The sequence below is a fragment of the Castor canadensis genome, chromosome 7 (assembly GCF_047511655.1).
Source record: "Castor canadensis chromosome 7, mCasCan1.hap1v2, whole genome shotgun sequence".
Lineage (NCBI taxonomy): Eukaryota > Metazoa > Chordata > Mammalia > Rodentia > Castoridae > Castor > Castor canadensis.
Window position 1 is genome coordinate 51,360,147 of NC_133392.1, and position 15,977 is coordinate 51,376,123.

Genomic DNA, 15,977 nt, shown 5'->3' on the forward strand with positions numbered 1-15,977 from the left:
AAGGAAACATGTACGGGGAGCCTGGGGAATGAGTACACCATGCCAGACATCCCTTCTCCCCCCGTGTAGCTATGAGATCCTCCAGTTGGCCAACAGAAGCCAGTTTTTCAGATCATTACAAAATGGCATGTTGTGATACTTGTTGTCTAAAATGACAAATTATCTGTCATGCCACAGAAGGGACATAGTTTGGAAATTTGTCAGAGACCTTAACTTCAAGCTACCTGCTATCCGCCTCCTTTCAAAAGCCCAAGAACCATGAGAAGGGAATAAGGCATTATTATTTAGTGGGTCAGAGTTTCAGTTCAACAATGTTCTGAAGATGGACAGTGGTGACGACTGCACAATAATGTGCAGATATTTAATGTTATTGACCTGTACTTCAAAAATGGTTAAATGGCAAATTTTTGTTATGCATATTTAGAAAAAAGAACAACAAAATCCCAATATTTAAATAAACAAACAAAAAGCCAAAAAACCACACAGAGATTCATTAGAAATTATCTTAGGGACATGCTAACCTTCCATATGCTTAGATTTTACAAGTTGGATTACCAGCAAGCTACCTAGAGCTCTCCAGTGTTTAAAGTTACATCTTTAAACCATACTCTTTGTTTTGAGTGGGGACAAACATAATACACAAGTCAAATGAATTCTAGGGCCACTCATTATATATACTACTTTTGGCAAAAGCAGATTATTTTGTTATTCACTTTGTTCACTCTTCACTCTCTTTAGAGTGAAAAATTAGGGGTGGGGGTGGATCTATGTTTGCAACATGAATTTTTTTTTTCTGGTCAAGTAGAACTAATTTTTTTTTTTAGATGTAAGAATGATGAAAAAGCAATCATACAATTCTCCAGGTTATAGCATTATTTGTAGGATACTCAAAGCTTAAATTTTAAATTCAAGCACTCTTATGCCTAGTATATTACTATGACTAACTTCCTTTTTTATGGCATATGGCTCTTAAGTTTTCATTCTTTTTAGTATCTTATTTTAAGGAACCACAATGTCCCTGAAAAACCCTCCTAGACCACTGCATGGTCTTAACATCAAAAATTCTATATACCAACATTTCCAGTATCCTCTGACAGGATCGTCTATGTGCAGAGTCAGAAAAAATTATAAAGTCTCAAATATCTTATCACAACATTACTAAAACACATACTTCAACTTAATTAATTAATTAATGAACTTGTTGGTAATACCAGTGAATAGAAAATATAAGGGACTGTTTCATTCAAAGACGTCTAAGGACAAATTGAGAGTAATGTCCCTCTTATGACAGTTTTATACCTGTTCATTATTTTGGACACACTGTGCTAAGTAATGAAAACAACATCTTAGATATTCTTAAATTCATTCTGATTAACCCACAAACTATTTCTCATTAAAAAAATTTGTACTGGTATACTTTACTAGTAGGCTTTGAAATTAAAAAGAAAAGGTAGGAAGCAGTGGGAAAAGGGGGGTTGGCACACAGAGGATGAGTCTATAACAAGAGAATCCAAAATCTCCCATATGTTATGTGTGGTATCTTCTATGTATTACCAGTGATTAGTGGTTTTAATAGAAGTTTGATGTCTATTTAGTAACATATTATGCATTTGAACTTGTTTGTGTATAATTCTAATTATCATGGACACCTTTTTACTTTCTAAAGTTTTTTCACTTCATATCCTCATATTTTAGTGCAAAAGACACACTTACTACTGTCTGGAAGTTTATGCATTCCTTATAGATTTAACATCAAAGGAGAAAGAAATCTTATATTTGGTGTTAATTACCTTATTTCTAAAATTCTACATACAACATAGCCCATGTAAGGCCTCAGGCTCACCACCATGAATAAGAAAAGTTTCAGTGCAACTTTTCAGAGTCTGTGAAACGCTAAGCGTACAGAATCTTACCTTTCCTAAGCAGATGGGGCACAGAAACAGCCTGAGGACCACAATGCTGCCATACTGAACCTGGTATTTTAAATCTCCAAAGAACTTTTGCTGAAAACCTCATCAGCAAATGCTTGAAACAAAGTGCTCTATCAAAGTCATTTCTTCCCAGAGAGGAAGATAGGCAGGGAAGATGAGAGGGTAGAAGAGATAATTTACCTGCATCAATTTTCTGGAGAGCTCATTAGTGAGAAACTCTTCTTCCTTCTCATAATTTACAGCAAGTGTTTCTTTCTCCTTCTGCAAAGCCTGAATTTTCTTGAATAAAGTGTTGCTGATGAATTCTTCTTCCTGCTCAGCCCTGGCTTGCTGTTTTAAAAAAATAAATAAAAGAGAACAAAACAAAAACACATAGTAAGGAAACAGGAAATTTACTAATTGTAATATAGCTCATATTTCCAGAGAGTGTGCCTATTCTAATTAGGTCTATTTAACTGTGAACCAATACTCCCCAAGAAACACAAAACACAGGAACTCCACAGTGGCCATACGAGTCAATATAATTATTACCCCAAAGGACTCCCTGTTCCAGGTATGGTCCGTCTTCTTAAAGTGATGTGCCAAATTAGCAAAGACTATACTGCAATTTTTATAAAGCATGCACAAATCAACAACCAGCACGTAGGAGGTTCCTTTTCATGTAGTAGACAGGTACAATCCTGTGGTATGTGCACTGATTCATAAAAACTCTCCATACACCACTACCTCTCAAGACTCATAATTGAAAACATCTAGGCAACTTTAAAAAAAACAAAACTGGAACAGAGAAGTTCAACTCACTTAAAAGTAAAAGCATGTCTCCTCTTTAGGATAGCTCTGAAATAGTTCAGATACACCATTTAAAAAGAGATGCAGATACAAATGGACACATTTACAATGTTCCTGGAATAGTAACTAGAAAGAAATATACCAAAGAGCTAAAAAGTAGTTATTACAAGGTAGTGGGAATCCAGGAGCCAAAGGGTAAAGGCAGATATAGGACTTTTTTTTTTTTTTTAACTTTCTCTATTGGGATTTTTGTGGGGAGGGGGCATGATGGCAAGAACAGGCATTAGAATTAAAACACATTAAAAACACAGAAGCAAAAGGGATCAGGTATAATGCAACGGATGAGAATATTCTTCTGCAGATTCTCTCTTCCTCTGCAAAAAAAGAAGTTTCAATAAATAGAAAAACCTAACCATTCTTGAAAGAAACTCATCTTCTTCAGAAAAGAAATGAACTCAACTCCAAAATACTTTTTTAACAGCAATATTTTTGATACATTTATCCCAAATAACTCATTCCTGTTTTAGCTGCCAAGTCTGGGGAGGGGAAAGCTACATGAGTTCCAAACCTCCAGAACCCGTCACTTGTCACAAATAGGCCAGGATAGGAAATGAAAGTGCGCCGGCATAAAACAATGGCCACTTTTTACGATTAAAAGGCCCAACAAACTCTCCTAAGCTGTGATGGCTTAGATCTGGTACTTATCTGCCATCTTACACACATGCCCTAGGCTCTCCAACACAGTGGCCCTAGGCTCTCCAACACAGTGGCCCTAGGGAACTGTCTGTTTGTTAAGCAATTCCACAAGAGAGCCACACACAGATTAAAAAAATTACACAAAAGCTGGCGACTTTTGGGAGAAGTTCCTGAAGAAACCATTCTGGAACAGTCCAGGAGAGTTGGGCAATAAAGAGCACATCCATCAACTAATAAATTCATATGAGAACCAGGGGTACAGTGAGTAGTTTTGGGTCCTATGGTCGGTCCCTTGCCTCCTCAATATCTTACTCTTTCCACTACTGTCAAAGAAAACAGGCAAAGGCTGGGACTTCTCCCTTGCTCTTCAGTTCAATCTCCCCTCCTCTCTCAAACTCATAAACTTCAGTATCTCCTGTTAGTGGGCAGGGGATGCAGGTCAATGGTATAGTGCTTGCCTAACAGTCACAAGGTCCTGGGTTTGATTCCCAGCACCTCAAATCATCATCATTGTCATCATCATCTCCTATTAAAGTGAACAGTCAGGATCACATATATACAGGCCCACAATCCACACTACCCAGTTTTCTGGTTTTGACCAACAAAATCCTGTATGATTTGAATTCTGATTATTTTTAAAGTTAAAGAAGAGAAAGGTCTGAATTCTGGACTGAGACTCACCAGCAAAAGCATCACAGTGAAGAGGGTTAAACCTGATCTAAAATTCCTTCTAAATTAAGTGATATGTCAGGGGTCTTGGGAAGCTGAGGCTGTGGCAAACAAAATTATTCATTTTAGAATGGTACCTTACTTCTAGGCAAAGCCCATTAAAGAGAAAATGCCACTCTCAGAACCCCTGAATGAACATAAGGGAGCTTGTTAAAGACTATCTAACTTAACAAAGGGTTAATTAGGCCTAACAGAGTTTATCAAAAGCCTCCTTTAACTATGTTTTTGCTACCAGTTCTAAGTTCTAATGGGGGGGTGGAATCCAGAATGAGCACACAAATGAAGACAACACTCAAGTGTACCCATGCAGCCTCAGAGAAATTGTTTTTAAGAAAATCAGACATAGCAGACTGACAATATGTGTAAACCACGCAACACAGAAAAGCATTAAGTATTCATTTGATTTCTCCTGTAGGTTTCTCCCCATGCTATGTGTATTATCAGCTCAACCTTCACCTTAGTCTTAGTTTTTATTTCCAATCCTAAAACAGGCCTTTTATTTGAGCTGTAAGACAAATTATCTTTCTAATATATTCACTTAAAAGAAGCTAAGAAGGAGTCACATAGAGGTGGCTTGAGCACAAAGAACAAGTCCAGGCACTATTTGTAAGACATAAGGGTCAGTCAGACCACAAGTAGACAGCAGGGAGATAAAACAGGTTCTGTATGAAATTTCATCCTCAGGTTTTCTATCAATATGTTTCTCCTTTTATCTGAAATGCTTGAAAATCTCAGCATGCCTAAACACATCTAAATTCAAAATTAAAGCTACATTTCAAAAACTAAAATGATTTGAATCAGAATTTAAATCATACAGGATTTTGTTGGTCAAAACCAGAAAACTGGGTAGTGTGGATTGTGGGCCTGTATATATGTGATCCTGACTGTTCACTTTAATAGGCAATGATGATGACCTGTAACTCTGTAAACCCTTGAAGAAAAATGTAAACAAAAACATTATGAACTCTTTGAAGAAGAAAGTGTTTCTTACTGTTTTGCGTATGTTCATAGAGTTGAAGACTGGGAAAATCTAGGCCTGTTCAATTTGGTTCTAGTTGCAATGTTTAGAAACAGAAGCTATTTGGTATAATCTTATTCACTTATTAATGTCTGCTATTTAGCACACTGCCCTCTACCCAACAGTAATCACTCAGTGTCTACTAATGTTAAGGCTAGACCATAAAGTATCTCTCCATCATTTTCCCCGTTCTACAAAAAACTCAATACAACAGAAGGCAAATAAAAAACAAGGGGGAGAAGGGGTAGGAGAAATTTACCAAGTCCTCTGGGAAAAATAAGCACAGCGATTTTAGAAAATGAAAATACTTTCTCCTGTGTTACCACGAATTTTAACTGATCATATTCTGTATTTTTTGCAGAAAAGGAAACCACAGTTTCCATGACCTTGACACAAATCTGATAGGTGATTCCACTGAGATTGGAGAACATCTCCATTCTGTTCTCAGAGGCGTTAAGGAGGGTGAGTATGCAAAGGAGAATTCCACAGCTCACCACAGCACTCACTGCTGATGAGAAAACCCAAGTGCCAAAACCAAACTCATGGAGGATGAAGTAACTCATGATCTGTCAAGTCTGCGATGCAGAACGCTTTTCCAAAGCAACATATTACTGGCAAACACCTACTGGACAGAAGCTAGAGGGAAGGATGTAATCGGGAAAAAGCTCAAGTGACTACCAAAGAAAGCACTGGCACTGGTGTAAAAAGTTACTTTTAAGTTGTTAATGACTTGTTTTAATAAGATATCTTAAAACCTTGATATTTAGGAATCAATGCAGGATCTGTTTGTTATTTCATTATTTAAATTTAAGAATATAATTGAATGTATTATTCTAATTCTTTAAATTTACTACTCTGTTGTCTAGTCACTTATGATCTAAATTTTAATGACCTTTGGATGTTAGTTTGAAATGACATTTGAAACCGCATTGTTAGGACACCAGTAACCACCCAACACACAGACAGCCAACTGAAAAACCCTGCTCTTTCTAAACTGTCATACCGGGCACACCAATGCTCATACTGATTGTTCTGAGAGATGCTCAGAGTTTAGCAGAATCCCTCATGACTGATGGCTGGTAGCACTTACAGGATTAGCTCAAATGCTGGTCATACCAATGAGTTTCTCAACACAAGCTACTTTTCTGCAAACGTCTGTTCAATACATAAGCATCAGAAATGGAAAGGGAAGGTGGCAATGACACAGAACACAGCCTGTATGTATCTTTACTTACTCGAATGTAAGAGTCAAGGACAGGAATCTAATTATGTGCCTGAGAATTACAATTCTCCATTTAGTCTGTAGGAGCACTAAGCCAGTTTATGCTTCCTTCACATACTGCACCCTAGCTCGCAGTTAAAGCAATTAATAAATTAAAACCCTCATCATTTATTCTATTCCAGAATGGCCAGCAAGTCATTAACATACACAGAGTGTCGTTAGACGCTCTGCCGACTATGCTATTCTGCCTCAGATTCTATGCCCAGGCCGTTGTCACAGGGCTTCAGAACAAGAGAAACAATAGCACCAAGGGTGACTTTCTGGATGAAAGTAATTCAGAGGTTAAAAAGAACCCTAACAGTTATGAAGTTTTATCAACCTATGGTGTCTCTCAAAATAGCTTTAGAAAATGACCAGTTGAGGGCAGGACATGGTAGCTCACACCTATAATCCTAACTACTCAGGAGATGGAAATAGGGAAGATGGAAGTTCGAGGACAGTGGGGCAAAAAGTTAGTGAGACCCCATCTCAACCAAAAAGCCAGGCACAGGGCATGTTCCTGTCATCCCAGCTACAGGAGAGGCATAAATAGGAATATTGACGATGAAGGCCTGCTGTGCAAAAAAGCGAGACTCTATCTGAAAAACAACTAAAGCAAAAAGGGCTGTGGGCATGGCTCAAATGGTAGAGCACCTGCTTAGCAAGCACAAAGCCCTGAGCTCAAACCCCACTACCACAAAGGAATATCACCACCAGAAATGTGCAGAGGACAGACGCATGTCCTTCTGTTCATGTCCTACTTCACATGAGCAGAGCACAGCTCCATGTACATACCTTGTCATGTGAATTTAACAACACTCAAAGTGCTCAGTACCTGGTTCCCAATGAGTCTGTTGGCTACCTGCCTGGATACTGGCAGTGAGAACTGCTAGAAAGGCTGTTAAACGCTTACATTGGACTTGTGAACTTATCACTCAGGAGTCAGTGATAACTAGGCCATGCTTTGGCGAGATTCACATGCAGGTTCAGACTCCGAAGTCAAACTGCCTGGCTTACAAAGCAGCTAGCTATGCACTCGTCCACTGCACAACCTCAGGGGAATGACGCCACCTCTCTAGGGCACTGTTTGCTCCTTTGTAAAGCAAAAATAATGTCACATAAAAAGTCATATAAAGAGCTTATCATAGTACTTTAGTTTTCCAAGAAAAATGAAAACAGTCTCATTCAAAACTTGTACATATGTTCATAGCAGTATTATTCACAATTGCCAAAAAGTGGAAATTGCCCAACTGTCCATCCACTGATGAATGGTTGAAATGTGGACTAATATTCAGTCATTAAAAAGGATGAGGTAGTGATGTGTGCTAAATGTGGTTAAATCTTGGAACATTATGCTAAGTGAAAGAAGTCAGACACATAAAGGCCACACGCTGTATAATGCCATTTATATAAAACATGTAAAATATGCAAATCCATGCAGACAAAAAATAGATTAGTAGTTGACTAGGGCTCAGGGTATAAAAGAATAAGAGGTAATCAATAATGGGTAGTATTTCTTTTGGGTGGGTGATTAAAATGTTCTGGAAATATGTAGGTAATGATGGCTGTTAACTACTGAATTATTCTCCTTAAAAGAATGACTTTTATGGCATGTGAATTATCACTCTCTTTAAAGGCCTTATTAAGTGACTCCGGAAAGGACATCAAACTCTCTGATTCCCAAGGCCCACGCAAAGAGTCACTGCTCATCTATAGGACTTGGGCAATGAACCATGGCCCCTGGAGGGAAAGCAGAAAACTCTGCAGCCCAAGACACACATAGTACTCAAGGCAAAGCAGAGTCTGGTTCCCAGAGAAGGAAGTGGGTGGAGATGCTGAGAAGATCTACCTCCTCAGCCAAAGCAAGTAGGGCTTACCTGAGACACTATCAGAGAAACTAAGAACACCCTCTGCCTTCACAATGAGACTGGTCATGAGAAATAACTAGCAGTGATCAAGAGCTGGAGAGGAAACACGAAGATCGCCTGCATCCCAGGCATTCAAGGACTCCTAAAAGCTGAGAAGGTAAAGAATAAAGGCTCAGCAAAGTGGGGCACTACAGGTCCTACACTAAATTTCAGGTAAGACAAGTTCACGGCTGGAGATTTCAGGTAAGACAAATTTACAGCCTGCGACACAGCGAAAGAAAGAATCACCAGAAAGACCCAAATCCAACTCACTTACTGATTTTAATGGCCTAATTGAAAAGAAGGCATGCTCATTTCTTGGCATAAACACTATTTATCTCAGTCTCTACTAGTCTTCTATACAATGTCTAGTATTCAATTAAAAGTTACAAAAATCACAAAAATGCAAGAACAAAATCAAGAGATACAACTACCAACAGAAAAGATTCAGAGATGATCCAATTCCTATCACAATAGGAATTGTCATTTGAAAATAGTTACCATCGATATGTTGAAAGATCTAATGGGAAAGAAAACAACAGGCATGAACACAGGGGGTATTTTTCACAGAGAGATGGAAACTAGAAGGGTTAAACAGAAATGACATGGATAAAAACCTTGGTATCAAAGACAAGAATTTCTCCAAAGGGATCATCATAAGGTGGTGGGGGTTGGCAGGGGTAGGAAACCCTCCATCTCCAAGACTTGGGTAAAGACTCACTCTCCTAGAGGAAACGCAGACATAGAAACATACAAAACTAAAAGAATAGGTCATGGAAATTATTCAAATTGAAATAAATATTGAAAAGGACCCTATAAAATAGTGGAAAGGAAACCTTCAAACTGAAGATATTTGCAATGGACAGAACAAATGATTACTACTCAGAATATATAAATAAAAACTGGAAAGAATTAAAACCTTCAAAAGAACAATGACATAAATAGGTATTTTAGAAAAATAATATCTGAAAGACAAACTTTAAAAATATTCATAATCATCCTCACACATAATCAAGAAAGTACAAATTAAGATGACCATTTTCTATACCCTAGTCTGGCAAAAATTAAGAAGTTTGATAAGATCATGTTTTGACAAGAATGTGGATCAAATAATACAACTGCGAATATGAAACAGTACAGGCGTTTTTGAAAAACTAAACATTTTTATAGTCTACTATATACCAATTCTATTCTACGTATATGGACTAAAGCAATCCTTCCCATGTATAAGAAGAAACATTCAAAAATATTCATTGCATTCTTATTCTTAAGCAAAATACTAGTGATTCCTTAAATACCTATTCTAAAACATATATTCATAGAAAATTTTGAAAAACAGTGAAATCAAAAGAAATACAGATAAATACAACATGAGCAAATCTAAGAAACAGTACTGAGTGAAAAAAAGAAGCTGCAGGAAAGTACATTGTGTCATTAAACTAACAAAATGCAGTATAAATGATATATTGCCTTAGGGACACACTGTAAGATAAAGAGTGAAAGGAACAGGATAGGAATGAAACTGATAGTTGAAGGTGATGGTATTGGTACATTTCTGGCTATCAAGTGGTAGGAATCCAGGTATTTGTGATATCATATTTTATAACTTATAGGTGTTATATGGTCCATTTACTCTTTTTGAATAAAATACATAGTAAAAATATCAAATAATGGTTATGTGTTCATGGTGGAAAAATCGTTTTCCCTCTTAATATCAATATATATTATAATATGGAGGAAATTTTAAAATAACATGGTACAAACAGAAGCCTGACAGAAAAGACCACACATTACATGAACCTGGGACAGATGTACAAATGTACAGATGTATGGATGCATTGGGGCTGGGCAGGAAAGGCTGGGCATGGGTACGAAGAGGAATAAGGAGTGATGGCCAATGGGTACAAAACTTGCAGGAGATGGTAATGAAAATGTTCTAAACTTAGACTATAGTAATGATCTAAAAACTACAAAGATACCCCAAATCACTGAATTGTATATTTTAAATAGGTAAATTGTTTGGTATGTAACTTATGTCTCAATAAAGCTGTTTTGAAAAAAGAATTGTCCTGAGTATGTTGTCTATATCAGAAATACAATGAAACATTAAAAATGTTAAATAGGCAGGTACAAAAGAGATAATGACTTAAATCTATAACATAAAGTACAAAAAAACCTCTAACTATATCACTATGACAATGCATAAATTTATATAATTATCCAACATGTCTAATATTTACCATTTTAATTTAATAAAAGGTAAAATATTTATACAATCTGAAGAGTTTCATTTTGATATATTTAGGAACATAGCTGCCCTATCCTTCAAATATCATCTCTCCCCTGCTTTTAGGCAGGCTCCAACTTATAAATGCTCTATACATTATAAATGCTGTAGTTTGTAAGTTAGTTGTTAAGATAACATTTTCTATTGCGAGAGCATAAACTGTGATTCCATTCCCAAAGTCAGCTTTCAAAAATTCATTCATGCCATGATGTAATTGAAGTGTGGTGTGGAAAGGAATAGCCTGGCTATGTGTCTAAAAGCAAGGAGACTATAAAAGTTGGAGAAAGGAAGATGTCTCCTCCTCTTTAAATATGGAACCAGTTCAAGGCACAATTTACAAATGTCCCTGGAATTTCTCATATTTCATCTCAGAATTCTTTATTGCCTATTGCTATGCTTACCAGATATGTAGCAGACTCAAATTACTTTAACTCCCTAATATCCCAGGATGGGGTAACACTCAGATAATCCTTTCCCCAAACTGAATTATGCCCTGAAATCAGCTATTTTCCTGCCCTTATATAACAAAGCTAGTAACCCTTTCAGCTGGCAACTGAGAAGAAACCAAACTGATTCAAATTATGATAAAATGTGAAGGACTTTTTACTAACTTTATGATTTTTGGGGGGCAGGAAGGAAGGGTAACTAGAAGGCATAACAGGATCCCTGCCTGAGTATTACCACCCAGAACATGCTCTCTCTATCAATTGTCTGTTGCTATATAAGAAATCACCCTAAAACTCGACTATAAACAACGGCAATGTATCGGTTGCCATCGTGCTATGGGTTAATGGGTCCTTAGCTAATTGTACTGGGTTCACTCGTGTCCCTGCATTCAGCTGCAGGTTCAGCTGAGCTAGAGACAAGAGCAAAGCCAAGATTCAGGGGTAGGAAACAAACTCTCTTCTCTTAAAGAGAGAAGCAGTATAGATCTCAGATGTACAAGCAATAGAGAAAAAAAGAACATACAAAAGAGGCTGGTGCTTATCAAAGTCTCAAACCACACTCATTTGTAAAGAACAGGTGTCACAAACTACAGAGATATACAAAGGAAAAATGCCCACATCGGTGTCCTATGTTTGTGGTTCACATCACCGATTAACTTAAATACATGATCTCCAAGTGGATGAAATTACTACCTCCAAAGTATACCTTGGCTCAGAAGCTACTGGGGGAGTTTGATTCACTGCTCTCATGAGATATGTTCTTAAAATAAGGTGTATGCCAGTTCTTATAAGAAAACCACCAAGACCATACCCTCTATACCTCTACAGACCCCTGACAGCCAAGGTGCCCAACCCTGGCACTGGAGCAATGACTGAACTTTGAAGAACATGGACATGGCATCTCCACAACAATACTGCCTGGAAAATGAGTTGCCTCTTGGTTGCCACGTGTGCAGAGAAAAGGAGTATGGATCACCTCCTTCTACAAAGAATCAACAGAATGAAGTGACCTCTGGAACAGAATGAAGGCCAACTGCAGACAAAAGACTGCAGAATCTACCTTCCTTCCTTCCTTCCTTCCCCCACAGAGCACATTCTCAAAGACAGAGACATTTTAAAGGAAATAAAAACAAGAAAACAAAATTTTGGACAAAGGCTATAGCCTTTCTCAGGAAGTCAACTTCATTGGGAGACTGGCTGCATTACAAACTGATTGCAATGACCATCATCCAGATTGAACACTGGCTATGCACCAGACCATGAGTGCACCAGGAACCTGTATTCCTAATTATGTCCCCACTACCTCTAAAACAGGCAAAGGGTACCTCAACACTAGTTCCTGAAAGATTTCCCTAACCAGACCAACTATCAAGTGAAAAAACAGGCCTCAGTCAATAGATTCTTAAAATTTATTCAACATATTCAACAATGTCCCCTATGTTGCAAGTACTGTGTGGATATGGCAGTGAATACCCCAGTGTCAATGTCCTGAAGTATCTAATCCTCCTAGCGATTAAAGAATAGCTACATCATTCATCTGTACATTCAGCAATTAGCCATGGGATGCTTCTGTCTTGACTGCATAAATGGCCTGAAGAATAAAGATTTAAAATGGTATTAAGTTGCACAGAAGAAAAAGCTCAGTACCGTATCCACTATAGGAGCAGAAGAAATAGAGGCCACTTATGCCCAGACACAAGTACCTGCTGACCAGTGAGATGCATAAAGAGATACAAACATAGGAACTTCATATAGCAAGCTCTTCCATATGCTATCACATGTAAGGCACACACTGACTTTCCATTTCAGCCCCACCTGATAGGAATAGAAATGGACTCAGAGAGGCCAAAGCAACTTACTCAAGCATTCAAGCATCTAATTATGAAGCTACAATTCCAAATGAAACCTTGGACTGGCTCCAGAGCTCCTAGTCCTTTCTCAGTCTAACCTCAACAATCCAGAAACAATGCCTGCCACTGATCCAAGAGTTGCAGCACCATGCCCCAGAAGCCAAAAGCCACTAACTTCTAACTGAAGCCAACATTACCTGTGTTGTCGCACAGAACCTGTGTGCAACAAGACAGCTCATCTTTACAAAGAGATACCCTGTAATTTCCTTTCCCAAACTGAGGATAAGTAAATGTTGGGTGACTGACAGGTAATCTTTAAGAACTATGAAAGAGCCACTTTCTGCTTTTGCGATTGCTACCCCTACTTTGAGTAGGAAAATACATACTTCCTGATGGCATACCAATTGCTGTTCTTGTGGGTTGGCAGCAAACTCTACTAATTCACCTTTACTCCAATCTCTTCTCCTGTCCTCTTAACAAAGGCAGATCTGCTGGGGTAATGGAAGACCTGCCAAAGAAGTCACAAGGGAAGGTCTGCCACAAGCAGCTTCAAATCTATAAAGAATCTGCAGGATAAGAAAAGGCACACTTCCTAGGTGTAGAAAAGAGTTAACACAACAGGCCTAACTGGTATCTTCTGAAAGTTCTGAACAAAAGGTCAGTCCTTGACTGGCAATTGGGATCCTCAGATTTTGGTAAAATTTCTCCCACATGATAAAAGTGGCGTACTTTGTATAAACTCTATAAATAATATTGCTTACGATGAAAACCTGCTCTCTTTTGACAGTTTTGAATTTTGGTACATGCTATGTCAAAAGTGCCTTCATGACCAGCCAAAAATTAAAAAAAAAAAAACAACCTAGGCTCTGAGTCTCAAAGACACTTCTCTGGTAGACAACACTTGATACATGTGGTCAAAGTCAATTCTGTGACTCTTGAAGCTTGTGCTTGTTCAGTTGATTTCCTCCAGACTTTATCACATGCACCTGTTCCCTTTGCTGATTTTTGCTTTGAATTCTTTTACTAGAATAAGTCTTAGCCGTGAGTATGATTAGATATTGAGTTCTCTGAGTTCTCCTGGCAAATTGACTGTGGAGGTATTACTGGGGATCCCTGACATACCCCAGGTCTGAAAAGAATGGCTTTCAGCCTAGATTTCAAAAGTCAAGACAAGCAGGAAAGAGCACACTTCCTATCTGTCATGCCCTAATGATCCTAGAGTAGTGGGATTAACTATAACCCAAAGTCTTACAGGTAAGTGCATCTTGACTGACAAAAACGTAGGACTGTAACACACACGCACAGGAAATTAATGTGAGTCAATTCCCTGTATAGCTATCCTTATCTCAACCAGCAAAAACCCTTGTTCCTTCCTATTATTGCTTATACTTTCTCTACAACAAAATTAGAAATAAGGGCAAAGTAGTTTCTGCTGGGTATTGAGCGGGTGGGGGGGAGAGGGAGGGGGCGGAGTGGGTGGTAAGGGAGGGGGTGAGGGCAGGGGGGAGAAATGACCCAAGCTTTGTATGCACATATGAATAAAAAAAAAAAACAAAAAACAACAACATAGGACTACTTATCCAGAAAAAGCTGCACAGATCTCCAGACTCAGTCAACTGCCTACTTACCCATCTCTAGCTGGGCACTATGGAGGTACCTCAGACATAATCATTTCTTGATCTCTTCCATCTTGCCTCAGTTGCTCAATCATGAAACCAAGGAGTGAGCCTTGTTTTCTCTTTCCCTCACTGCCTTAATATTCCCATTGTCCATCAGAATGTTCTGTTTCTATTGAAATACATTAAACTGCCTCCCTCTAGTTTTCTCTGCCTTTGATCCAGCCACCACCATCTGTTACCAGGCATACAACTGCTGTCTAACTGGCCCTGCTGATTGCTCCACTCTTGCTCTCATTCTGCAGCCCAAGGTTTTAATGGATAAAAAACTGATCATTTCATTGTTCTGCACAAACCCTCTGATAGCTTCCCATCACATTCAGAATTAGTGACTCCTTCCTATGATCTTCCAGCTATTCCACAGGTGCTCATAACACTCCGGTACACCCGCCTATGTGCTCCCACACAGGCCAGGCTCATGATTCTTATTGTAGGAACTGGGTACTAGCTAAACTTTCTGTCACACAGCAGGCTAGCTTACCATCTTACATTTCCCCCAAAAGGCTGTCTCCACCACTCCACTACTGTTTTCATTCCATCAAAGTATCCAGTACCACCAAAACTTACCTTGTCTTTTTATTTTGTCTCCCTGTCACGCCTATTGGAATACAGGCTTATGAGGCAGAACTGGGTCTGCTGGTGTCTGCAGTAACTTCAGAATCTAGATTAATGCCTGGCATATGGCAAGCACTCTGAGACTAGTCCAGAGTCTGGGAAAAACTCTCTCTTAATCTCTGAACCTCTTTTCACCCTGCTCTGCTGATTAACTGAAGTTCAAAGCACTGGGTTGAGTTCTCCCTAAGGAAAAATAACTACGGTATTACAGCTGCTCTTGGAGCTCAGTCTAGCAATTCCAGATCCTTCATAGCTTTTCAAGTCCCCATATCCACTTTTACAAGTATCATCAACACCAAAACATATCCCCATACTTGGTAGCTCCAACTCTTCCATCCCACTACCAATGTTGGATGTTCAAGCTGTAACAGAGAACAAGTGACCATACTTTCTTCTTCCTCTTTTTGATAACAGACTCCTCCCACACTCTAGTTACACAAAAAGCCACCCAGGTAGATTTACATATCCCAACCTCCTTGGCAGTGAGGTGAAGCCAAGGAACTAACTCTTGACAAATAGGAGGCTAACAGAAATGGCACATAACTTTGGAGTCACATCTTTTAAAAGGAACTATTTATTACCCATGTTCATAGCCCTTTCCTACAAGCTAGAATCAGACCTTAAAAGTAATAAGCCACAAAGGCAAAAGACCTTTAGACAAAAAAAAAAAAAGACCTTCTCCTTGAGAAGGTGGAGCAATGAGATAAGGATACCCCAGACCAACGGTCACCCTCATGGAAACAGATGCTGTCAGCCCTAGATTTTTAAGTGA

General features: G+C 38.5%; 1 protein-coding gene across 1 annotated transcript in view; it reads right to left on the minus strand.

The window, feature by feature from the left end:
• The window catches only part of Ccdc6 (coiled-coil domain containing 6), a 107,067-nt gene that overhangs the window by 47,438 nt on the left and 43,652 nt on the right, over positions 1-15,977 (minus strand). Inside the window, exon 2 of the mRNA XM_020181754.2 lies at positions 2,112-2,261. Within this exon, the coding sequence (XP_020037343.1) occupies positions 2,112-2,261 (150 nt within the window). The remainder of the gene's footprint in view (positions 1-2,111; positions 2,262-15,977) is intronic.